The 25,057-nt window shown below is 44.3% G+C and overlaps 1 protein-coding gene across 1 annotated transcript in view; it reads left to right on the top strand.

Moving 5' to 3' along the window:
• The window catches only part of ADGRF1 (adhesion G protein-coupled receptor F1), a 34,187-nt gene extending 15,726 nt beyond the window's left edge, over nt 1–18,461 (top strand). The window contains exons 6-15 of the mRNA XM_031434575.2: nt 939–1,039; nt 2,032–2,090; nt 3,286–3,437; nt 4,590–4,753; nt 6,439–6,627; nt 9,181–10,554; nt 12,210–12,251; nt 13,274–13,333; nt 16,834–16,900; nt 18,154–18,461. Of these exons, the coding sequence (XP_031290435.2) occupies nt 939–1,039; nt 2,032–2,090; nt 3,286–3,437; nt 4,590–4,753; nt 6,439–6,627; nt 9,181–10,554; nt 12,210–12,251; nt 13,274–13,333; nt 16,834–16,900; nt 18,154–18,227 (2,282 nt within the window). The 3' untranslated portion in view covers nt 18,228–18,461. The remainder of the gene's footprint in view (nt 1–938; nt 1,040–2,031; nt 2,091–3,285; nt 3,438–4,589; nt 4,754–6,438; nt 6,628–9,180; nt 10,555–12,209; nt 12,252–13,273; nt 13,334–16,833; nt 16,901–18,153) is intronic.
• Nucleotides 18,462–25,057: the final 6,596 nt, after the last annotated feature.

Genomic DNA, 25,057 nt, shown 5'->3' with positions numbered 1-25,057 from the left:
CTCTTACCAGGACCACAGCAATTCAGATTAAGGTAACGTGTAATTATTAAGCACCATCTTTATACCCAGATCGGGGACAAATTCTGGGAGGGCCCAATGAAGCGTTTCTCTTGCTATGGATAAATTAACAGGCTACCAGGGGAGGCTAGGCTGTTAACACAAGAAAGGAGACAATGTAATCTCTTCAACGCGTTTTGACAAAAGTCTACCCTTTGAAAGGTGATCCATGTCTGCTCCATCTTTGGGGGATACAGAGATGGACAGACAGGCATTTTACTCACAAGGGGCTTCCCAAAGTAGAGTGGGGACATATACACATGCGACGTGTTCAGAAAGAGATGTGTAGGTAAAGAGGCTGAAAGGGAGGTATGGATAAAGTACTGTAGGGATTTAGCTGTGGGAAGGACTCTTGCCTCTGGGGCCCAGAGAAGGCCTTGGAAAGGAGGCTCAGTTAACGAGGTTCTGAATGAAAGCTACACAGGATTCATCCATCCAAAGATGGGGAACAGCTGGTCCCAGAGCAGAAAAGCACCTGTAATGGGTAAGCAAGGGGTATGTTGGAGTTAGTAAGTCGTGATGTTTTAAAAATGATTTTAAAAAAACCCTTTAATAGGGACAATGTTAAGCTCAATGCCTAAACTGGGATATATTTCATTGCTAAGTGACTGCCTTTTATAACCACATGGGAGTGGCTACTCGTTTACCTACTTAAAGGTCGTCTTGATTACCAGCCATTCCCATTATGTTCCAAATCCACAACGGAAAATTCTGGTTTTATGTATGCTTCCTATATTACTTTAGGTGAACATTCACCGAAAGAAATTGAAATACTGCCATCAATGAGATGGCCCGAATTAGACTTCTGTAATTTTATGCTATAATATAAACAAGTGAGTAATTTTTATATAATTTTGTAAATTTCTTTTTGTTTTCTATAGAGGTTTGGGGTACTTTCAAAATTAATGAAACATTTACAAAAGACCTTTTGAATTCATCTTCTGCTATTTACTCCAAATATACCACTGGAATTGAAATTCAAGTAAGCACCTCCTACCTATTACATAAGATTTCATTGGCTAAACATAAGTTCCCACTGCAACATAGTTATTTAACACATATTCTTAATGACTCATTTTCAGCGAGTTACTTACATAGCAGTTAATCACCCTGCCCACAAGTGATGTACTTTGAACATTTTCTTTCAAGTAGCATTAAGCCGTTGATGTCTTTCCATTTCTTTTGTGTTCAGTTTGGCTCCTTTGTTAGGGTAATGTTCTTGATTATTTTTCTGTTCTTTGTCAAAAGAAAGGAACCGTATTCAGTATCTTGTAGTAACCAATGATGAAGAAGAACATGAGAACGAATGTATGTATGTTACCATGGGACTGGTGCTGTACACCAGAAATTGATACAACATTGTAAACTGACTGTACTTCAATAAAAATATATTTAAAAATATATATATACAACTTTAAGGACTTAAGAAAAAAAGTTTTCATGATCTAAGCTCAATTGTCAATATTTGAGATTTGTTCTTCAAAAATCCTCTTGTTAGAGGCTAAAATGAGTTCCTAGGAGAAATTCTGGACTTTGTAATGAAGTCACCTAAAAGTACCTCTGCCTAGGATGATGGTTCAGGTGTGGTTCTAACAGAAGACACACACAGACGCTTCCCAGGTAGATTCAGCTTAAGTACCTATTGAAATCAATGGCTTATTTGGGGGAAGGAAAAAATAGATTTGGGGTGAATTTATTATATTATCTGGCACCCCATTCATCCTCTAGTCTAAGCAATTGGTTCTACATTTTTTACAAGCAACCTCAAAAATAAATTACATATGCGTGCACATGCGTGTGTGTGTATGTTGATTTTAATTGTATTTCTGTAACAGGCAGCTACCTCCCGCCATGTCTCCTTCGCTCAGTGCTTCCGTTAGTTTATTTATTGTCTGCGTCCATTTTTTTTTCCTCAAATGGCTTTCCTGTGTGGGGACAAAGATTAACATATCGCCCTTTGCTCTCTTTGTAAAGCTTAAAGAAGCATACAAAGGAATCCAAGGGTTTGAATCAGTTCGTGTCACTCAATTTCGGTAAGTAACACAATGGCCTTAGAAGGGAGCCCCTGGAATTGCGCACCAGTCCTGCAGGGTGCCTGGTACTGTTTCCCAGTCACCCTGACAGAAAACAGGGCAAAACTGGTCTTTGAAGTAGCAGTCTTACCCAGGTTCTAATGAAATCACCACTTCTGCCCTTGGACCCAGTGCACAGGACACTGTATATGCTTCCCAAGAGAGTGAATTTTCTGTTTCCCTCAATCCTGTAGGGTTCCTGGAGTTAAGCCCCGCTGGCCTTCAAAACCAGGTATCCTGGGGTCTCCTCCTCCTCCCAGTGCTGGAACCCAGGGCTGGGGAGCCTGACGTGGGGCTCAGAACTCTCACTCCTGTGGGAGGACCTCTGTGGCTTAATTATTCTTCAGCTTGTGGGTCGCCCACCTGGGGGTATGGGGCCTGATTATATGGCGAGCACGCCCCTCCTACCTTCCCATGTGGCTCCCTCTTTATGTTTCCATTTGCAAAAGATCTTTTTTGCTAGGTTCCAGGCTTTTTTTTTCCAATGGTTGTTAAGCAGTCAGTTGTGGTTTCATTGTAGTCACGAGAGGAGGCCAGCTCATGGTCCTACCACTCTGCCATCTTGACTGGAAATCCACCGCTACTTTTAAATAAAGAATATAACCTTTTAATAAAAACTGAAATTCAAACTCTAAAGGGCCCAGTTGCTCTGGCTGCCGGGTGCCGCTAGAACATCATCTCCTACCCATCTCGCTCTTGCTTATTGAGTTTTAGTCACGTTAGTCTGACATTTGTCAGACTCACAGGCATTTTCTTGCCCCCGGCCCTTCTCAGGTGCTGGCGGTGCTATTTTGATGCTCTTTGCATCGCTGGCTGTTTCTTCTCATCCTTCAGGTCTCAGCTTCAGGGACCTTCTGCACAGAGAAGCCTTTCCTGACCAGTCCTATTTAAAGTGGGCCTCACCTCTCCTTGCGGTTCTTGTCACTGAACCTGCCTCTCATAACACTTAACAAAATTTGTAATTATATCTAGTGGGGTTTTTTTTTTTCCCCTCACATGCATTGCCTTCTCCACTAGCACATAAGCTCCATGAAGGCGAAGACCCAAAGACCAAATCTGTCTGACCTGCTCCTGCGGACCCAGTGCCAGGCACACACGGAGTAAGCCCCCAGTGACTGAATGAACGAATCTCATTTTTCTTTCCCCGTCATTGTAGAGATGGAAGCATCGCTGTGTGGTATGAAGTTGTTGGTTCCAGCAGCACCTCCGAGCTGCTGTCAGGCATTGAACAGGTGGCTGAGGAAGCTAAGGCGGGTCTTCGCAAGCTGTTTCCACTGCAAGACGACTCTTTCAGAGTGTTCGGAAAAGGTAACCCTGGGATTCCCGTTCTCCGTAGGGAGGTAGGTTAGGGGAGACCCATTAGGAGACTGCGTTTTGGAGATGCTCCCCAAACAGAACTGTTCCAAGACTGACTTTTAGTGGAAACAAACAGCGCTTTCCCACCCCACCCCCACCATGATGAAGCTCAAGTTCAGCTACTTCAGACCCTTACTAAGCACTGATCTGGTCTCTAACTCCTAATGTGAACGTCGCGCCAGGCTGACTTTACTGCAGGCTGCGATGGAAATGATACAGCAGTCGTTTCCTGGTATGCATGCTGGAAGAGCCCTGGGGCTGACCATACGCCTAACTCATAACCCAAGGGACCAAGGAGCAAATGCATGTTTTTCCAGGTCTTTAACAAACACACAGACACACAAACACACACAGATGCACATAGACACCCCCCCACTACTTCCTTTCTTCAGATTTTTTAAAAAAGTTTTTACATTCAATACTAAAGCTCTCTTACCAAATGTGTGCCACTGTCAGCATTTACTCAACAACTATTTACTAAGCGTCCAAAGTGTTAGGCACCAAAGGGCACATCAGTGGGGAAAAGAAACAAAAGTCATAGCCTCTGTGGGTCTTCCATTCAAGGCTTCCTCCTTCCGTCCCAATCATGGCAGGAATATCTTACTGAGGACCAGCTGCAAGAGGAGCTAATGGGCTGTCCTGATGTGAGAAGCCTTCAAAGGGGTACAAAGTAGGACATGTCACCCCCAAATGACAGCTGCCTCTCTTTTAAGCATCTCATGCCTGCCTTGTCCCACAGTGTCTTGAAGGTTTTCTGGTTTTCTGGCATCCCCTTAAAGCAGGAAGTTATTTCCTGGGAGTGGTCGCCCCCTGACTTATTTTCACCGAATACTTACTATTTGAAAGTCCATTAAAAGTGAGATTGTTGGCACAGATCAGACACCCAGAGAGAGGGGGCCACCCTCAGGGCGGGGAGAGCATCAGGACGGAGGAAAAGATGCTTCTAGGGAAGAAGCTGACCCTCAAAGGGTCCTACTCCCCTGCTCCTGAATTTTGGCTGGGTTTTGCCTCTGAAATTATGACTTCTAAAGCGCTGCTGCATCGTTAACACAGAGTGCCAAAGCATTCAGAGACGTTTCCCCCTTTGTTTCCACTCTTTTCCAGTCCAGTGTAACAGCCTTGTCTTTGGATTTGGGTCCGAGAATGATGAGTATACTCTTCCTTGTAGCAGCGGCCACACTGGAAGCATCACTGCCAGGTGCCAGCCCTCTGGGTGGCACATCCTCAGGGAGACGTGTGTGCTCGCTGAGCTGGAAGAACTGAAGAAGGTAAAAAAAAAAAAAAAAAAAAAAAAAAAGCATTTCCACCTTGCAGACTTGCCCTGGTTTTGAGTTTCACACTGGGCGTCTCCCAGTGAGCATGGCTGGGTGAGGGGGTAAAATGTATCAATTTGTCTTATTGGTCAGAAGTTGAGGATGACATCAGACCCTGGGAAATCCAGGGAGTAGTGAGCATGAGTAGTGAGTCTAGGTGGCATCTGGGAACGTCAGAACATGTCAGATTGGACGGTTTCAGGGGGAGCAGGCGGCAGAGACATGAATCCATGTGGAAGAATCTACCATAAATGGTAGAAGGGCAACCAAGCTAGCCCCAGAAGTCCAGAGAGCCTGGGAATCACAGATCCAGGTGAAGGTGTGAGTCAGCAGCAATAAATCTAGTGCAGGTGTCAGAGACCGGGGCAGGGAGGGGCAAGCCAGAGGTGAACCATACAGAACGACGGAACTTCGGTGGCTCTCAAGGGTCATTCACTTAACCAGCTTCCTTCTGTAGACCAGAAAAGAAAAGACTAAAGGACCAGCAGTCCCCTCTGGTAGCAATAGGGTTGAACTGGAAACGTGGTCACTTGATTTCCACTTCAGTGCTATGACCTCCACATTATGCTCTCTTAGGAAGGTTCAGGAACTTAAGACACGGTAGATAGAAAGATGGAAGCAAAAGGTGAGAATTAGAACTCAGGTCAGAGAAAGGAGGGGCTCCGAGACCAGTTCCCAGACACTGTCCTGCAAGCAGATCTTCAGAGTGAGCAGAACTTCAGTCCCAGCCAGAGACCTTGCTGCTGAAGCAGAGAACGCCAGAGGGACGACAGAAGGATCATTGCTCCCTTTGTGGACCTCAGTTTTCTCATCTGTACACTGGGGAAGGAAACTGGACCAGATGTTTCTGGGGCTTTATCCTTGCTCTTGCCTTCTTTGCCTCAGTTCTAGACGTGGACCAGAGCTGGGACTAGGTCACCCCAGGGTGTGAAGGCAGGCAGAGCTCGGGTGCTCTAGGCAGAGAATGACTCTGTGAGCTGAACAGAGTAAGGAGGAAAACAGGCAAGATCTGAGATCCTGGATTGACTTGTTTTGAATGAAGGGAATATTCCTTCCTGGCTGCCCTCCAAGTTAGCGCAGAGTAGTGGAAGTATTGGGAGCCTCCAAGAGGAAGGAAAACTCCAAATCCCGTGAGGGTGTGGTCCGGCCTCCACGTATGGCCCTCCGTCTCCCCGTCCTGTAAGGATTTCTCAGCAGAGAATAATGAGTATAACATAGGGTTTAGTGCCAAGTAGACTCTACCTTTGCACTTCCTAGCTGAGTGCTATTTGGAAAGTCAGTGAATCTCCCTGAACATCAGGTTCTGCATAATTAGGATAATAATTTACATGAAAATGCTTTTTAATGAATCGCTTCAAGTTTCAGTTTCCTTAATTATGAAGTGAAAGTAACCATGGTACCTCCTTCAAAGGGTGGTGTAAGGGCTAAATCAGTGAATCCCAGTGAGGCATTTAGCACGGTGCCTGGGAAATAGAAAGTACTGAACGACAGCCATTATATTGTCATTATCCTTGAACGATTATCCTATGTTGTAATGCACCATACAAGTGTTAGTTACACGTGGCCGTGAAATCTGATTCAAGTCTGATGGAGCACAAGCATTTCACTCTTTTCTAGAACTTGACCATTTCTCTTCCCAGAATTTCAGCGTGATCGCCAGCAACGCCACCGAGGCAGCCATGTCATCCTTGGTGCAGAATCTTTCAATTGTTCTTCAGCAAAGTCCATCAACCACAGCTGGGAATCTGGCTTCTGTGGTATCCATTCTGAGCGACGTCTTGTCCCTGTCCCTGGAAAACCACCTCAGGGTGACCAGTTTGACAGTGGAGGTGAGATCTGCCTGGGCCTGAAGGGCTCACTTTTTTTTTTCTTTTTCTTTTTAATTGAAGTATAGTCTATTTACAGTGTTGTGTTAGTTTCTGGTGTACAGCAAAATGATTCAGTTTTATATAGATATATATATATATATTCCTTTTCATATTCTTTTTCACTATAGGCTATTACAAGATATTCAGTATAGTTCCTTATGCTGTATACAGTAGGACCTTGCTGTTATCTATTTTATATATAGTAGTTAGTACATGCAAATCCTGAACTCCCAATTTATCCTTCCCCATCCCCTTTCCCCACCGGTCACCATAAGTTTTTTTCCTATGTCTGCGCATCTGTCTTTGTTTTATAAATAAGTTCCTTTGTCTGAGTTTTTCAGATTCCACATATAAGTGATATCATATGATATTTGTCTCTGTCTGATTTACTTCACTTAGTATGATAATCTCTAGGTCCATCCATGTTGCTACAAATGGCATTTTCATTCTTTTTTATAGCTGAGTAGTATTCCATTGTGTGTATGTGTATGTGTGTGTGTATATACACACACAATGTACACATACATATACATACACGCACACATATATATATATAAACACACACTCTACATCTTCTTTATCCAGTCATCTGTTGATGGGCATTTAGGTTACTTCCATGTCTTAGCTATTGCAAATAGTGCTGCTGTGAACATTGGGGTGCATGTATCTTTTTGAATGAGAGTTTTCTCCATATATATGCTCATGAGTGGGATTGCTGGATCACATGGTAAGTCTATTTTTAGTTTTTTAAGGAATCTCCATACTATTTTCCATAACAACTGCACCAAACTACATTCCCACCAACAGCGTAGGAGGGTTCCCTTTTCTGTGCACCCTCTCCGGCATTTATCCTTTGTGGACTTTTTAGTGATGGCCATTCTGATGGGTGTGAAGTGATAAATGCTCAATCTTGTAGGAAGAGTGGCAGAAGCCCCAGTTCATGGGGCACTGTTGAAAAAGACCAAAGAGCCACATAACAGTCTTTGTGTGAGCTTCAGCACTTCCTCCTCAATGTACAAGGAACCCCTGGGATCAATTACGTGAGTTCAAAGTAAGAGGGAGCTGCCTTCGGCAGGCTGCCTGGACAGCACCTGGCTGAGGGGAAGGTGTGAGCCTCTGCCCTGCATGACACTGTATGACACAGGTGCCAAGTTTTTAATATTTGATATTGAGTCTACCATTGTTCTTTCCTGGGGCCATAAACTCTGTCAAGTATATTTTAAGAACTCCCTGTTTTTTTTGACTGTGGAATTCATAACTTATTTTGGATATTTAAAAATTAACTTTAAAAATTTTTTTCAAATGAGACATATTCACTATACAAAATGCAAATAAGCAAAAAGAAACATAAGTGATATGTAATCTGGTCACCCTGGAATAGCCACTGCTAACATTTTAGGTATCACCCCAGTGCCTAAAAAATTGACACATGACACATAGCAGGTATAAATATTTGTTAAATAAATTTCCTTCCAAACATTTTGGATGTGTACATTTTATATGTTAGCATGAAATATTTTACAAAATTGGATTATACAATGTTTGCTGTTACATAATCACACAACTGTGCTTAACTATATAAGGTGAACGTAACGTCAGAGATGACATTAAATGTAAATATGTTAAATTCCCTAAATCAAAGATGCTCAGATTTCTTAAAAAAAAAAAAATCTGACCATATGTTGTTTGTAAGTGGCCAACTAAAACACAATGATACAAAAAGGCTGAAAATAAAGTGAAAGGCAGACACAGAGCCGCAAAAACCATCCAGAAGAAGGCAGAGGTTTCCGGGGGCTCTAGAAGCAGCACACTGTGGGATTCAGGCCAGACCTGCAGAGAACTCAGGCAGGGAAAGACTCAGCCAGACTGACAGATGTCCGCAACAGATGCCTGGGAACCAGACCTCTCGGCATGAGCGAGGGTCCTGTGGGAGAAAACGGTGCCTTTCGAGGGCGTGTTTGGAAAAAGAATTTTTTAAGACTGACCCTTCAAACCCACATCAATTCAATGCTTCCTCGTTGCCTGTCCAGTTTTTAAGGATTTTTGCCTTATAGTCCCCTCTATTAAACAAAAGTCATCAGTACATGAGTAGAAACTTGAACGTCCATGATGTGAAATTAGAACTTCTGATGTTAACAGAACAAATACAATATGGGAGAGCAGTTACAAGTAACATCTCCCTCTTAGAGCCTCAGCCTGAGGAGTAATGTGGTCACTCTTGCATCTCAGGAGGAAGAGAAGGGTCCTTCTTCTCCAAGCTGAAACCCTGGTGGGCGTACAAATGCCCGGGGATGATCACTCTGGAACGTACATGATTCTGCGGACCCACTGTCTCAACCCAAAGCTTCCACTCTGCAGCACACCTGAGCTGAACTTCATTGCAATTTTAATGTGTTCCTCAGCTGAGCCAGTTCTCTGGGCAATATTCCTGTGCTAAATACTCATGACTCTCCACTCTCAGTCCTCTGACCTGTTTACTCAAAATCCAAACTGACTTTCATTCTTATATTTCAGAATGTCATCAACATAGCTGACCACATCCTTAATTCCACCTCAGTAACCAACTGGACAGTATTACTGCAGGAAGAAAAGAATGCCAGCTCCCAGTTACTACAGACACTGGAAAACATCAGCGTTCTGGTACCTTCGACAGCCCTGCCTCTGAATTTTACTCGAGAATTCATTAATTGGCAAGGGATTCCAGCATCCCCAAGTCAACAAAAGACGGGTTACATCTATGAGACTGAAATGTTCTCCAGAAATAACTCCATTCCCATTAGAGGCCACGTGTTAATTAAGTCAGACCAATTCCAGGGGACCCTTCCAGAAACCATCATCAGCATGGCCTCCTTGACCCTGGGGAACATTCTGCCCATTACCAAAAATGAAAATGTTCAGGTCAATGGGCCCGTGATAGCCACGGTTATCCAAAACTATTCCATAAATGAAATTTTCCTGAATTTTTCCAAGATGGAGTCGAACTTGAGCCAGCCTCATTGTACGTTTTGGGATTTCAGCCACCTGCAGTGGAACAATGCCGGGTGCCACCTAGTGAATGAAACTGCAGACTCGGTGACATGCCGCTGCACTCACCTGACCTCCTTCTCCGTGCTGATGTCACCCTTTGTGCCCCCTTCCATCGTCCCCGCTGTGAAATGGGTCACCTTTGTGGGGCTGGGCGTCTCCATTGGGAGTCTCCTCTTATCCCTGATCATCGAAGCTCTGTTCTGGAAGCAGGTCAGCAAGAGCCAAACCTCACACACCCGCCACATCTGCATGGTGAACATCGCCCTGTGCCTCCTGATTGCCGACATCTGGTTTATTGTCGCTGCCACCGTGGACGCCATGGCAAACCCTCCTGGAGTCTGCGTGGCCGCAGTGTTCTTCACACACTTTTTCTACCTCTCCTTGTTCTTCTGGATGCTTATGCTCGCCTTCCTGCTGGCTTATCGGGTTATCCTCGTGTTCCATCACGTGGCCACGCCTTGGATGGTGGCCGTCGGCTTCTGCCTGGGCTATGGGTGCCCTCTCATTATCTCCATCATCACCATTGCCGTTACTCAGCCCAGCAATGGCTACAAAAGGAAAGATGCCTGCTGGCTTGACTGGTCCGATGGGAGCAAACCCCTCTTGGCCTTCGCTGTTCCTGCGCTGACTGTCGTGGCCGTGAATTTGGTTGTGGTGCTGTTCGTTCTCACAAAGCTCTGGAGGCCCACTGTCGGAGAAAGACTGAGTCAGGACCACAAGGCCACTGTCGTCCGCGTGGGGAGGAGCCTCCTCGTTCTGACTCCTCTGCTGGGGCTCACCTGGGGCTTTGGCATAGGGACGATGGCGGACAGCCGGAATCCGGTGTGGCACATTATTTTTGCATTACTCAACGCATTCCAGGTGAGAGCAAGAAACATAATCTACTCTATCACCAGGTAACTGGAATAATTTGAGAGAACTGAGGATGGAAAGACCACTCTGGAAGCTATCTCATTTCCCTGCCTCCAGTAGGACTATAACCAAAACTGCCTGGCAACAGTGAATAGGAAAGAAAAGATTCATTTTTCCCAACAGTTACTGTCATATTGAATCAGAATATTAGGCATCTTCGGTAATCCATTCCAGGGTTTCAAATCTGTTAGAGTTGACGTAGCTAACGCTAATCTCTCTTGCTGCTGACCCAGTCCTCTCTCTCTTATGTGAATCTCTGCAAAAGCACACAGGGAAAGGGAAATAAGAATACTTGTTGAGTCTGAGTGTGCAAAGGAGGTCCCTAGAGCGCCACAGAGCAGGGGCTGGCACACTGCAGGCAGTGCTGTTTTTGTAAATAAAGTTTTATTGGAACACAGCCACATCCATTTGTTTACATAGGGTCTGTGGTGGTTTTCATCACCAAGACAGAGGCAGCACTTACAAGAGACTAGACGACCTGCAAAACCTGAACTATTTACTATCCGCCTCTTTACAGAAAAAGCGTGTCAACCTCTGCTGCAAAGGATGGGTTTTACATGCCACGATCAGCGTGTTCAGACAGTAGGTGGACAGAGTGATCCTTAGGTTTGGGTGAATCAGAAAAGAAAGTCTTCAGTCCTGGTTCAGGGAAGGTTTTCGGGGTCTCCTCTGGACAATGACTCAGGGAAGTGATGGTTAAACGTTAGAGCTCTGGAGTTAAATAGCTCTGGGCTCAAATATGTCATGTTATCCAACTGTGTGAGCACTAACCAATTATTTAATTTCTTGATTCTTCAATTCTCTCATCTGATAAACAGGGATAATGTTATTACCTGGATCTCGGAGTAAATGTGAGGATTAAATGAGGTCATTCAGCACTTAGGGGAGTGCCTGGCACAGAGTGAGTGCTTTGTAGGTTTTCCTGAGAGCAGCTGGCTCTCCACCTGCTTCGGCAAGCCAGTGTCCCTCTAGGTGGCAGCACAGAAGGCCGCCATGGCGAGCACACACCAAACCGTGACAGGTTAGGGACCTCCAGTCCGGGGCAGGCCCTTGGTGACAGGCTGTCTCAACAGGCAACAACTGGGGGTGCTCTGACAGGGAGGAGGATTTCAAGGTCCAAGAATGACTTCACCAAGGGTCCCCCAAGAGCTGGAGGTGATGGAAAAGATGCTGATCTGGGTCTACTTCCTCCACTTGGCCTTGGGATTGGACCTCAGTGCCAGCTGACACCATACATACTTAGTAAATGGTGGTTTAATGCCCAAAGGAAGAGTAAGACTTAGAGCCAAGTGGAAGCTCTTCGTTTGGGGTTTAGGACGACACAAAGGGGGAAATGAGGCTCCACATGTGTTTAAAACTGTATTCACTCAATCATTTATACATCCAACCACAAAAAAGTGGGTTGAGTGCTTTGTGCTAATCCAGGCATCGCGGAGGCCACACGGTGCCTTTGCCTTCAAGGCACCCACAGCCTAGTAGGGGACAGGCAAGGAACCACTTCAGTGTTGGGGGACATAATAGAATAGTATTACATGTAAATGATATGTTTTCTGGAAAACAAAACGACAATACATGTGCTTTATTCCTTTTTTTTTTTTTTTAAGGGGTTTTTCATCTTATGTTTTGGAATACTCTTGGATAGTAAGGTATGTATATTCATTTCTTTCTTCTTCCCAGGCCTTCCACCCCACCCCTTCAGTCCTGGGGCCCTTATTCATATATAAGAGATTAGCCCAGGGGTACTTTTAAATACAATTCTATAATTTTATCAAAGGCAGGCTTAGTCCAGAGAAAAAAGAATTAAACACTCACTGCTGATAATAAAACTATAAAGAACTAATCACAACATATAATGTGTAATTATTGTGAAAAAGGAAATTGTTTTTACTTTTATTTTTTTCTTAATTAAATTATGATTTGGCAATAATTAAAGAGCAAAAATCCTTTCCTTAGGGGTAAATTCATTTTTGTTCCTTTAAATAATTTATCCATTTACTTAGACTTTGCTGAAAGGTCTACCTACTTCTGTATTTTTAGAATTTTATATATTTTTATATTACATAGTCTCTGACATTAAAGAAAATTCCTAATGAAGGACAAACAATGAAAGTAAAAAATAACAGAAAAAATAATTTAAATAAATTGGTATCATTATTTTTCCAAACTTTGAGCAATTTTGTTGAGAGAGGTAAAGACAGTAAGCTAATAAATGTAGACTTTGTTTTAATAAGAAGATAAGAATATTCTGCAGTTATCATAATGGTTGCACATGCACAAAACTCCTGTTTACAAAGAAGCAATTTGCTTCTTTTTTGATTAGACTAAATAATTCCGTTGTTGACACCATTCACTTGTTTGGAAAATTCTTCACTTCAAAGGTAAACTTCAATTTAGCAATTAGTGCCAATTACTAATGCCTGCCTAGATTCTGAATTATTGTGGCTTTTGGTATTGTTGTTCTTTGTTTAGCTCTAGATTTGTTTACAGGTAAAGAACAGAAATAAGAGAAAAGAAATCCTTTCATCAGATACCCAAGCTTATGATCTATTAAGTACTTCCAGGAAATACTACTACTTAAGTAGCACCTTCCTTCTGCAGTTGTGTTCCTGATTTGTCACAGTGTAGTTGCATATGCGTGGTTCCCAAATATTTCTTTGTTGCCTTCCAGCTGCGACAGCTGCTACTCAACAAGTTGTCTCCTTTAAGCTCTTGGAAGCGAGCAGCAAAGGTAATTATCTCCTGCCGCCACCCAGGCAAGGCACGAAGTTCCAGTCTTGCATTTTTCTCTTGATGCAGTCCCACAGCAAGCCCCCTCTTGTGTAAAACCCCTTGAGTTTCTGTCACCGTTAGATTCCTGGTGTGTGTCACGATGCCCAGCACACGGTCAGTACTCACTAAAGAGTTGTTGAATGAGTGAGTGAGTGAATGAATGAATTCGAAGGTGCAGAAAGCGTCGAGGATGCTCAGGCATGGGATGTGTGGTTCCCTTGGGCATTTGCTATAATCTGACTTGACTTCCAAGATCTGGAATCAGTAGGGTTCTCTTCTCTGCCTGACTTTCTGGGTCTCTCTTTTCCTGCTCCAGAAAAGGAGATGGGGAGGTCCTGACTAACTTCTAGTTTATAAAACGCTCTCTCTCACTCGGTGTAACTGACTTTGTCCCTTGAAATTTTGGCTATTTCTTCTACAAACTGCTAAGTTTGTATGGAAATGGAGGATTCCTGTTTTCATTCTTTGCACGAAAGTGTAATCCATGTAAGGAGAGCAAAGTTTGAAACAAAAGTACTTGCATCCCTATTTTGTATTTTTGACATTAATTTGAACTTTTGCCTTTCAGCACAACACGGAGGGCCATCCAGAAAGGGTTCTAAAAAGCAGAAAGTTCCGCGTTTGATAAACGTCAACTGACTTAAGGGCATGAAAAACTACATGGATATTTAGAGATTTTTTTACAAGGGATAATATAACCTTCTGAAATAAAAATAAACAGTGAGGGAATTAGCCTCTAGCATTAAAATAATTTCCCTGGGTTTGCATTTCGTAGGAAAGGGCTGTGAATTAGGAAGCAATGACCCATGAGCTGGCAGACCTGCTCCATATTTCTGACCCAGTAAAATTGGCTGTGTGATCTTAGGAAAGTCAGTTAGTATCTTTTGGTTTCAGTGTTCTCAAACTGTAAAAAAAAAGTGTTGGACTGGTTACTCAAAGCAGAAGTTCTCACATTCTGGGGTTCTGATTTTATATCTTGAAGAACTAAAATCCCTTGAACCAGAAAATGTGAAACAAATGAAACATTCTCTGCTGTTTCGAAAAGGGGGTAGTTAGAGCGTAGGTGACTGCATTCAAGAAAAAGCTTTAATTAGTAAAACAAGCACAGGATACTCCCCACCCTACAAAGCAGGCAGTGAGAATTTCTCTCATTGGAAAGCCAAAGAGAGAAAAACACTCAAAAGAAAAATAAAACAAAACCCAAAGTGAAGATGCCTGACAGTGTTTTTTCTCCCTGTTTCAAATGTAAAGTGTGGGCACTTTGCAGCAGGCAGCGGCAGTCAGTGAGGGCTCTGTGTTTTCTGGATTTGTGTCCCTTTTGCAATTTCATTTTCAAGTCAGGTGACAAAGGGAGATTTTGTTTTCTGGTGAGGTGGCTCATTTGCTTTAAGATAAATGCACATTCAGCAGAAGAAAAGAGGCGTACTTGTAATCTTTGGAGGGAGTTTGAATGAAAAAGCTGCACCTAGATCAGAGTGATGAGCAGACAGGGAGAAGTAACACTTGGGATGAAGGCTCCTGCCAAGAAACTCGCTCGGGAGTGAACAGAGAGCAAGGGTCGTAACCAGGTGTGGATGCAGGACCACAGTGTCAGGGTGGAGCTGAGACACCAGGATGTGAGCAAGTCCACATGCTGGACGGGATGAGCCATCAGAGAGAGTCTGAAGACCAGTGAGGGGGGAGGGTCACTGACAGAAGTTTCCTGGGAAAACAGACGGAGTGTCTGGACTGAAGGTGGAGATTAGACACAGGAAGTATCAGGGATGCAGACAGAGCAACAGGTACAGATTGGGGTCATGATGTTGAGAGAATTCAGACCTGGTTACCTTTTTTTTTTTCAAGTAAGATTCAGGGCCATCCACTAAGGGATGGGCAGAGGGATGGTGAAGCAGGGGAAAGGACCAGTGAAATTTGGATTGTTGGCTGAAGGGAGTAGGAGAAGCAGCCGGTGGTGTTCTCAGTAAGGACCGTTCCCCAAGCCGCCATCACACTGTGCGGACCCACATGGGGTTTCTCTCAGGCTCCTCTCTCTGCTGTGGGCTCAGGACCCCTTCCTGGCCCTCCCATCCTCCTGGCCACGTCCTCTGTGACTCCACATCAGAAGTCAAACTCTAGTGGCCTGTACAGACGCCCCCTCCACAAAGAAGGGATTTATTTATTTTTAGTTCCAGTGACTCAGGCTCTCTTGACTAACAGTTTAAACCCCTAGAAACTTATGCATGCACCTGAAGAAGCTGCTTTTCCCCAGAACACGCAGAGTCTCTGAGCGTGTTGCAACCTTAGATTCTTCTAAGTAGGGCAGGATGCGGTTTTAAATGCAATGATCCTGACCTTAGGATTTTTCTTTAGGATTATAGAATTATGTGTATACGGAGCCCTGAATTCTAGAAAAGCAATTCTTTTGCTTTGCAATTTTCAGACATTTTTCGTTCTTGTCTCTATGATCATTTTTTCCCCCAGAGCTCAGTGTAGGGTAGACACCCATAGTTTATGAAAATCAGGAAACTCACTGGGCTACATACTACATATAACAAACATTTGTTTCTTTTGTTCTGATTTAGCCTCCTCATGACATGGACTGTAGCACGAGGTGGGACTTACTACTTTCTATTTCCTCTGTGCTCAAAACATTGCCTGACACAGTGACATTCAATAGGAGATGTTAAATTAATGAACAAATCAATTAATGAATGAGACAAGGTTATAATGTACCTTAACACTTGTATCTTTCCCAAGAGGCACGTGTTCTTTATTTTAAATATTTTACTTCAGTCTTTACATTTTTCAACTCTGTGTCGCCTCTGCTCCAGTGACTACAGAATTGAACACAAGCGATTTGAAGTATTGTTTTTCCTCCGTGGGTTCCTGTTCTAGTGATAAATGTGTGAACTGAAGAAATGTGAAGATGGACACAAAAAAAGATAACATCTTCTTTAGAACTGTTTTCTACTTGTTAAAAGTTGTAAGAATACACAGGAATACACAATTCACTTGAAAATAAGTTCTTTGGCATTTAATTTAATTTAATTTAACTTTTTGGCATTTTAAATAGATTAAAGCAGAAGAAAGCATATGGCGGTGAGAACAGTTGACCCTTGAACAGTGTAAGGGTTAAGTACCCGCCCCCTCCACGGGCTGCCAGGCAGTGGAAAATCTGCATCTCACTCAGCCCTCTATATCCACTGTCCTCCATCCATGGATTCAACCAACCACAGATTGTGTCACATTTGTTGTTTGAATAGTACATATTTATTGAAAAAAAACCTGCATGTAAGTGGACCTGTGCAGTTCAAACCCATATTATTCAGGGGTCAACCGTCCTCTAATTTCTTGAAAAGAGAACAGTGCACTAGGTGGATGGAATTTAGGATTGTTCATGGCACTGAGACATCAGGCAATGTAGACCAACACTAAAAGAGTACGTTCAATGCCCAAATGACTTGTTTTTCTTTTGTGCAGCAAAACCCATCAGATGTTTCCACCAAACCCAAATTTGAAAAGACTTTCAACCCATTCCGACACAAAGGTGAGTTACAACCAGCCAAAGGTTATAAAGGGTAGGAATAAAGACTATGAACACATCATGTGAGGAAAATTCAATGACAGCTTTTAAAAAGTTCACGTGAGAAGTGTGTGCGTGTTGGCCAGCCGTGTGTCCCGAGTTCGTCCAGACGGCACGGAGGGCTAACAGAATAGGGCTGGGGATCGGACACTTGTGGAGACCAGCAAGGCTCCCTTTCAGCTTCGTGACAAGTCACCACCATTTCCTCAGCTAGACGTGATATGACTTGGTGACACTGAGCTTGGAGGGCATGGGGTGAAGGAAGTGGTTAGACTCACACCAGTTGTGTCCTTACTGGAGAATCTTGCCTCTGGGCCAGCTGCTGGGTACTGGGCCCGGGGCCAGGTGCCTGTGCCCCGAATTTGGACATATCCTCCTCCCTAAAGTGTCCCTGAGGAAGGAGGAGCCACCAGAGCCACCACCTGCCGTGGGTGAGGGGCCACGCTCCCCTCTGCTTATGACATGTATTGTTCCTATGCTTATATGTTGGCTGTTGCTAAAGTCAGTGATATTCAGCTCCCGGAAAAACGTAAAGATATTTAAGCATCACACACAGTCGCTGTTCTCGTGGAGGAGAGGGTTGCATCCTGGGGCTTCAGGAGAAGCTCTTCCATCACACGTTAAACTAAACTGCAGTCACATTCCAAAGGGCGTGAGTCCCACTTCACATTAAATCGTGTTGATAGCCTCACTAAGGGTGAGAATGGGCAACTCACTTTAGATTCCAATCAAAATTATTTGAATTTCAGATAAAGTTCGAGTGTCTGAACTTTAAAGACACTTCCCTCCCCAGATGTTTGGGATCCTCATCCCGAAGACTTGGGTCCTGTTATCACTGCCACCAGTCAGCCTGAGGGCTTTTTTTAAAAAAATAAATCTCTTTATCTTTTTGGATGTTTGTTCCTCATCAGTAAAATGAAAAGCTAAGAGATCACTAAGGTTCCTCTCAGCTGTAACATTCGGTGATCTCAAATCTTTTATCTCATTTCTCAGCAACATCTGAAAAATACAGTGCTACTCTTCTGAAATGAGAGCTGTCTGACAGGTGTAAGTGTCTGTGGCATTAAGAAAATGCTGTGCCTGGCAGCCAACCACACCCTATGTCTTTCCCTAACCTCTGCCTAAAGCTGCCCAGAGTTGTAGAGAATCGCATTCATCATGGTCTCATGCTTGACTCCAACACAGTAGCAATAATTATCATTTTTTTCCTCTCTTAGACAATTATGCCCTTTCTCATCCTGGAGAGTCATCCAGTGACGTCATGCTAACGCAGTTTTCATCAATTGAATAAAGCTGGGAACTGTAAAATCCAGGAAAATTTTTTGGAGCATATCAACATAGCTAAACGTCAGTGAAGAAATTACGTTCAATATCAGATGGAGTTTTCTGACTTAGGAGTCTGGGAATAAAGCAAGGAGATTTCAATGGCTTCATGACCACCATCTTTAACGTCAATGAAATGGAGAGATGTATTTACATGTGGTTTGATTCAAAGGAATCACTTCATAAATGTAGAATAAATTTGGTCGGAAATTACATCAGTTGTACTGGCCTCTCACTGCCACAAACCATGGTTTCCTTTTTTCATAAAATAGCATTATGCACGTGGCATTTCCAGTCATCTGAGCTGGAGTAAGGAAATGTTGTGAAATCTCTTTAGATACATTGATGGACCACGTTCGCTTTCTTATTAAAAAAAAAGTCATCGGTGAAAATTTTCTAGAGGAAAGGTGTTTCCCTCTTCCAGATTTTCCAGTTGGATTTTCTGCTTATTTTTACTTTTTAGGTTCAGTCACTTAAATTTGAAAGATAATCAGAAACACAATGGGAAGTGTCCATTTCAGGTAGCTTTGCAGTCCTCACTTAGGAAGTGTCACAATGTGATTTCATGTGTAACGCAGTATTTTTCAGTTCGCAAATCACTTTCCCGTGGTCCCCCATCCAGCGACGTGAGGTGTCCAGGCAGACCTAGCACAGAGGTGAGGACACGGAGGCTTGGACAGCTGAAGTGACTTCCCAAAGACTGTGAAGCCCGTGAAGGAGTACTGGGGGCTTTTAGGACGTAACAGCCTTGAAAATTACCTGCAATCCGAAGCAAGCTTTATGAGGTCAGATGCGAGATTTGTGACTCCCAGAATTCTCTCTAGGTAAGAGGCAAATTGAGGGACAGTTTGGTTGTCAGCTTCCAGAAAGACCTTAAAACACCCTGGTTTTCTTTCATAATACACTGTTGGCACTTTCTGGAAATTATCTGCGGGCATAACTGGTGACGCTTTTGAATGAGCTACAGAGCGTTAGACAAATAAGAGAGGAGGAGACATTTCCCTTCCACACTGCCATCACCTGTGCTCACCTGAGTTTCAGCTCTGACCACAGTGCCCAGAAGAACCAAGCCCTTTGATTCATCCTTGTTTCCAGAGTCTCCTGGAAATCTGCAGTGGTATTTTGTAAAGTAAAGCGTTGATTTCTCCCAATAATAATTGTGGTGATGATGACGATGGTAAGTCAAAAACAAGAAGCAACCTGTACAGAGTGCTCACTCACAAAGTGTCGGGCACTGTTCTAAATGCTTCGCATCTCTTAACTCATGTAATCTCCACAGTAAGCTTGTGCAGGGGGCCTGTTATTAACCCGTTTTACAGCTGCTGAAACGAAGGCTCAGGGAGGTTAGAGAATGTGAGTAGGGCCACGGGGAGGGCAAATGGCTGTGTCAGGACAGTAGTCATGGAAGTCGAATTACAGTAAGGAGAGGGTTACATTAAGTCAGACTAGCAGGATGGGCATTGTTTATTTCAGTGTAATTAGAATCCTGGACCCCTTGGTCTGTAAGGGCGCTCAGGCGTCATCTAGTCACTATTTCACACGCATCCCTGTTGTCCTAAGTCTCAGCAGCCTATGATTACAGGAGGAGGTCACGCCCACACTTAATGCCGTCTGCAGGAGTATATTAGTCAGCTCAGACTGCCGTGATGGAACACCGCAGACCAGTGGTTAGACAACAGAAATTTACTAGCTTACATTTCTGGAGGCTGGGGAGTCCAAGTGGAAGGTGCTGTCAGCCATGGGGCAGGTCCAGACTGGACCCGCAGGGGCAGTTACTCAACAAGGTGAAAATGATAGGATACTGGATATACTTGAATGTTTTTAATTTAGAAAAAGACTTACATACTTTGAGGTGGCTTGGGGATGAATTTTTGATAAGAACACAGAAATCCAAGCAATTAAAAAAAAGAAAAAGAGAAGGCGGAACAATGAAACATACCACCTGGCTCAGCTGTGAACAGAGCACACCAAGTGTGGATAACGGGAAATGATTTTGATGTAACCAAAATAATAACAATATAACTATATTGGGAAGGTGGAGAATAAGAAGTCCATTTGGGTGGGTGGCAGAAGAGATCTAAGTCTATGTTTTTTGTTTGTGGAAATCAACAAAACTGAGAAACCAAGAAGTAGCATTATAACCATGCTATTTAGAAATATAGAAATATCAGAAGAATCAATTAAGTCCTTTGAAAGAGATTGTCTCTGGTGAGCTGGGAATTACAGAGCTGTTTGACTTTTGAAACCATATCCATATGACTTCGGTTAAATATAAATTGTGTGTGTGTGTGTGTGTGTGATCGGAGACAGCTCAGGACATTCTAAAGTCGGAAGTCACCTTGATTGATTTCCTTGGCCACAAGCTTATGTAGCCTTGGTCAGCTGCTTCAGGTCTTGGAGATGCCTATGAGATGTTCAATTTGAGATGTCCCGTAGACCACGTGGTATACGAATCTATTGCTCAAGGGAAGATCTGGGCTAGAGGTACACTCTTAGGGTCTTCAGCATAGAGACGGTGCTTAAAGCCATGAGACCAGATGAGATCACCTAGCAGATACAGGGAAAGAAGCGGGTAGGTCCAAGCACTGAGCACAGGGGCACCCATCATTTAGAAGTAGGAAGAGGAAAGAGAAGGAGCAGCCCGTGAAGTAGGAGGGAAACCAGGAGAACATGGTGTCCCAGAAGCTAAGGAAAGCATTTCAAGAAGGATTTCCAGGACAACACCTGGGTTAACTACTGAGCGTCAAGAAAGATAAAGACCCCGACCTGCCCATTCCAGTTCGAATGTGAAGATCACTGTTGTATGAATAGAGTAGGCTCCTAGAGGAAGAAAGTCCCCTAGTGGGAAATTTCACATTGAATACACAGGCTAGAATCATGTTTAGACTTTGCCTGGCCTTGCGGTGGATAAGCCCTTCCAGACCTGTAACCAGCTGTTTTAGAAAGACTAATCTTCTCCCTGTTTTACTGATGCTTCCAGCACAAATGAAGGGCTGAGGGAACGGTCATTTTGTAGCACCAAGAATGTTTCCCAGCCTGATGCAGATTTTTGGTAAAAAGCCCCTTATCTATTTCTTTCTAAATGATTCTTACGTGGAAAGACGATTTGCCTTTTGTTAAGAAGGCCGCAGAGCTGTGCTGTACTTACCTTGATCGACCTTCAGGGGGCGGGCTCTGACCAAGAAATAAATCCTGGACAAATTGCTGGAAGCTTAGGTACACCTGAGAGCCACCCTGGAATTTGGGGAGACGAAGGGCGTTTTAAACCAACTACTCGAATTAGGAACAATTTACTGTGTTGCTGCTGTGCTTTTGTCTCGAAAAAGAGATTAGGGAGCTAAGAACATAATAGCTCTGTTTGGGGATGGCAAACAATACCTCTGTTCCCTGGGTTTATGCCCAGGGGTGCTGGTGGACTTTTTAAGCAAAGCAGGAATTAGCCATGGTTGGCCGGGATTTTACCCTGCTGGCAAACCAGTGTTTAATTTAAATTTGGGCCGTCTCAGAGGGATCAACCTTGGGTAACTTGGGCACATTCAGAGTTAATTCAAGCATGTGGCACAAAATAGATGGGGGAGATGCCTAGCTTTGGGGATATATTGCTTACTTTGGGAAGAAAATGGTTTGGCAAACTTTGTACAGTTTTGTTAAACGTAAGCTTCCCTGAGCGAATTATCCAAACCCTTCACAGATTCTATTTTGTACCCAAGGTCGTAGGGGTGGAGGGAACAGATTAAAAGAAACATAAAATAGTGACTTCATTCAGAGCAGGGCTTTACCAGGTCCCCCCAGATTGATCAGGAAAGATCAGGGCTGCTTGCAGTTGACTCCTCAGCCTTCCCCTTGCTGCCAGGGCTTGCCTAGAGCACAGGGTGGATTGAAGAAAAGGGTGGGAGAGGAAACAGAGGTGATCAGATCCTCCAGGATTCCAGTTCCTGTGCTAGATTCAGCACAGATGACCTGCTTTGATCCTCAATCAATTGCATAAGATATTCACCCTTCTATAGATAAGGAAGCCGGGAGATTGGAGAATTTGCGTAACCTGAACAGCAAGGGAGGGGAGTCTGGTGCAGAGAGCTCTACTCTGCCTCACTTCCCTGGTTCCGAAAGCCTCTCGCCTTCACTCCAGGCAAGCAGCAAGCGTTTCTGATATTTTATGACCAGAGATGAATTGCTTTGGAATAAATAATGGACCACGAGGCTGTTTTTAAGAGGATGCTATGCCTAATGCTGTATCATGAAGTGGTTTTTCCAGACACTTGACTCCAGATGCTCCTGATAGCTTGGGCAAGGTCAGGGAAAGGTCAGAACCTGAGAAAAGAACGAAAAGGTTCAGGGATGGGGAAGCGTTCACTGATGAGCACAAACTCTTCTGCACTTGGTGTCCATTTCCCCTGGCTGGATCTTAAACAGAGGTGCCCAGGTGCACTTCCTTGATGGGCTCCCGTGGGGCTAGACGGGGTTTGCCTCAGTCATCTCTCTGCGTGTCAATTTCCCATCAGTAGAACCACGGACCTGCATTCGTTAGATAAGCTCAGAGATCCCTTCCAGTCCTGACTTTCTCTGATTCTGGGTCTCTTCATAGGTAACACCCTGGGAGAAGAGAAATTTATCACCGAAGTGTACCAAGCGGGTTTGGCGAGAACTTATCTAGCTGGGTAGGACTCACAGATAAAGCAATGCCAATAGCTACATTTTCCCCAACCAGATGGGCGGCAACACCCCTCTGGAATTCTGACCTGACACTTTAAACCGGAGCGGAGGAGCGCCCCAGTGTGATGTGTTGCCAAGGGATACATTGCTTTTGTGGATAAGGTTTCCTGGTTCTCAGATCTCAGCCATGTCCCCCAACAGGGCATGGTGAGGCAGCTGTGAATTCCAGGACACTGCCAAGGACAACTCTTTGTGGCCTGGAAGCTTTGCCTGGGGCTGGTGATAATGAGACTTTGTTTTCCGGAAGTAGGCTGGGTGGGGGAGCCAGCCCCACCTGTCCTCGGTGTCACCTGACTGTGGGAATGTTCATCAGCTTAAAAAGGAATATATCAGAAGTCGCAGTCATGGAATCACTTCCAGAACTTATGTTGACAACTGTTTACGTATTTAAGTCTGCAGCAACACGCATCTCTCCTGCCCTGCTTTCTTTTAGACTAGAGTAGTGATTCTCAAAGCGTGTCCCCAACCAGCAGCATCGGGGTGACCTGGGACTTGTTAGAAATACTAATTCTTACGCCCTACCCGAGGCCTCCGAAATCAGAAACGCTGGAGTGGGGCCCTGGGACCTCTGTTTTAACAAGGCCTCCCAGGGGGACTCTGATGCAGACGCAAATTTGGGAACCATTGACTTCCAGAACTCAGGGAAGGAATGTTCTAGCCCGAAGGCAGCAGATTAGGCGCTGAATAAACCTTGCCCTGTGCAGGATGGTAGGGCGGGGAGTGTTTCCCTTTCTATTGCCAACAGTCCCGTGGGCCTCAGGAATCAGCAAAGTCTTGGTACTTGTGTGAGCAGAGGAGTGTTCAAGTTGGATGGCCGTCTTCTGGACAATGTAACCTGTTAAGAAGGCAAGGGGATGGAGCCCTGGCTCCAACACTTCCTGTCTGGATTAACTTGGTTCTAGCACCAAAGCCTCGCAACTTCATCTGTAAGAAAGGGTGATAACTCCCTGTAAAGTTATTGTTGGTGAGACAGGATGGAAGAGGGCAGGGCACAGCCATTCAAGGAATGACAGTAATTAACACCAAAATGGTGGAAGATTCAACCCCCAGTTGTCCTTGAGGATTGAGACTGTGGGAAGTTTGACTTCTAGTAGACCTTGAGCTCCATTTTACGCCCATTGTAACATATTAGCATGATAAATAACACGCCCACAGGCGGCATGACAGTGCCAAGGCTAACCATAGAAGGTCAGAGAGTGAGCAGTGAGCGGTGGCCAAATTCCTGGGAATCCCAGCCCCTTTCTGAGAGTAGCTGGGAAAGTCCTCCCACTTGTAGGAGAGGAGCTACTGAGCCCATGAACACTGGCAACACCATGCCCCGTGGCCGACTCGCTCGCTCCCTCCCTCCTCTTCAGAGACGGCCTGCACTCTGTCTATGGAGTGTGTACCTACTTTTACTTTAACCTGAGCACCCAATCCTCACACCTCATGGCCTTTCTCTCACCTTACACTCTATGCAATGTGTATCTTTCTAAATAAATCTCCCTTTACTCAACTGTGGCTCGCTCTTGAATTCTTTCCTGAGCGAAGCCAAGGACCCACACCTGGCGGGGCAAGTCCCAGGGGCTCCACCGAGACCTGGCACACGGCCCTCCTCACACCCCACACTTGTTTTTCCTGCATCATTGGGACTTTGCGAGATAAGCCTGAAGATTCTCAGCGTGCTGTCTGATATTTGGTAAGCCTCCAACAAATACTGGTTGTTACGAATATTAATAGTGCTGATGTTAATAACACAGCATGAATTCTACACCATATTGTCACTGCCTCAAAGCAGTGCACTTAAAGGGAAGATACAAGCTTCAGGGACCAGAGACAAGGGTTCAAATCTCAGTCCTGCTACTGACCACCTTGCACAGACTGTCCTACCCCTCTTGATTTTAAAAAGTGGGAAAGATGACAATTACACACTGTAAGTAAGTAAGTAATAAGTCAGTAAAGCTGCTTGCTTGATGCCTGAAAGACGATAGATGTTTGCTACATTTTCTTTCTTCCTCCTCTTTTTTCAGTGGGAAAATAAACCCCATTTTCAAGGCTCTGAAGGTCGGTGTCCCAGGGATTTAGTCAAGCAGAGCATGGATTACA

This window comes from Camelus dromedarius, chromosome 19, assembly GCF_036321535.1.
Source record: "Camelus dromedarius isolate mCamDro1 chromosome 19, mCamDro1.pat, whole genome shotgun sequence".
In the NCBI taxonomy this organism is placed as follows: Eukaryota; Metazoa; Chordata; class Mammalia; order Artiodactyla; family Camelidae; genus Camelus; species Camelus dromedarius.
Note: the sequence above shows the minus strand (reverse complement) of the source record. Positions and strands in the feature narration are given on the sequence as shown.